This window comes from Saprolegnia parasitica (assembly GCF_000151545.1).
Source record: "Saprolegnia parasitica CBS 223.65 unplaced genomic scaffold supercont2.1065, whole genome shotgun sequence".
NCBI classification, from domain to species: domain Eukaryota; phylum Oomycota; class Saprolegniomycetes; order Saprolegniales; family Saprolegniaceae; genus Saprolegnia; species Saprolegnia parasitica.
This window is the reverse complement of record NW_012157459.1, coordinates 1-936: the sequence shown is the minus strand read 5'-3', so window position 1 is coordinate 936 and position 936 is coordinate 1. Positions and strand designations below refer to the sequence as shown.

The 936-nt window shown below is 59.3% G+C and overlaps 1 protein-coding gene across 1 annotated transcript; it reads left to right on the top strand.

Annotated features, from left to right (window-relative positions):
• Positions 1-335: 335 nt before the first annotated feature.
• SPRG_18233 (hypothetical protein) lies at positions 336-916 on the top strand (the record flags this gene model as incomplete). Its single annotated transcript, XM_012357670.1, has 1 exon — positions 336-916. A coding segment is annotated over one exon (581 nt), but the record flags the coding sequence as incomplete, so codon positions are not given.
• Between the last annotated feature and the right edge of the window lie 20 nt (positions 917-936).

Genomic DNA, 936 nt, shown 5'->3' with positions numbered 1-936 from the left:
GCCCTGGTACCGTGGGAAGCTCTGCGTCCTGCAACGCGTGGTGCTCCATTCGCTGTGCTTGCAAGAATAGACCTGACCAAGCTACGGGAAACCAACCGCCCGCCTTTCTCTTGACGGGCAAGCTAGTATGGCCGCCATAATGGCAACGCTTCAATCGGCGCGTTCTGATTGGCTGGTGTTGGATCTTACGTGGCCATGTTGGCGCGCCATGCTGCCGCGTCCAAACTTAGCCGCGCGCTGCGCGCCTCTCAAACTGTTGGCATTCCCCATTCGACGTGGTGCTCTACACGCGACGTCTGTGCCCGGCGTACCGTTTATAGAGAAATTGATCAGCCATGCAGCTCTCGACGATTCTTTTGTGGTTTCTACCCGTCGCGCTCGGTAACCTCTGCGTCGTGCCCCCGTATTCGTACACGTCCAACTCAGACCCGGCACTCGCGACTGCGCTTTCAGTGCTCCAGCAAAGTCCGATTGGCACGTGGGTCAACGACAATGGCCACAACCCCGTGCCTGGCGTTCTCTCAAAATGCGGCAACGGAGACGTCCCGATCTTTGTGATTTACGGACTCCCCAACAAAGACTGCGCGGCGGGCTACTCGGGCGGCGGCACCAACAAAAACACAGAGCAGTATACGAGCTGGCTCCAAACGATCGTGTCGGCGGTCGGATCCCGCGAAGTCATTTACATTGTGGAGCCCGACGCGCTTGGGCTCCTCTCCCAGCAAGGGTGCGCCGTGAACCTCGCGTACGAATTGAACTTGAAGACCGCCGTGACGGTCTTGAGTCAGAACACCAACGCGCACATTTATGTCGACGTGGCGGGCTGGGCCACCGAGTCGGTGGCGATCTCGGTGCTCCAGACGCTCAAATCGGCCGGCCGCCTCGCCGGCATCTCGATCAACACGTCCAACTACCAGTCCAACGACGCCATGCTTC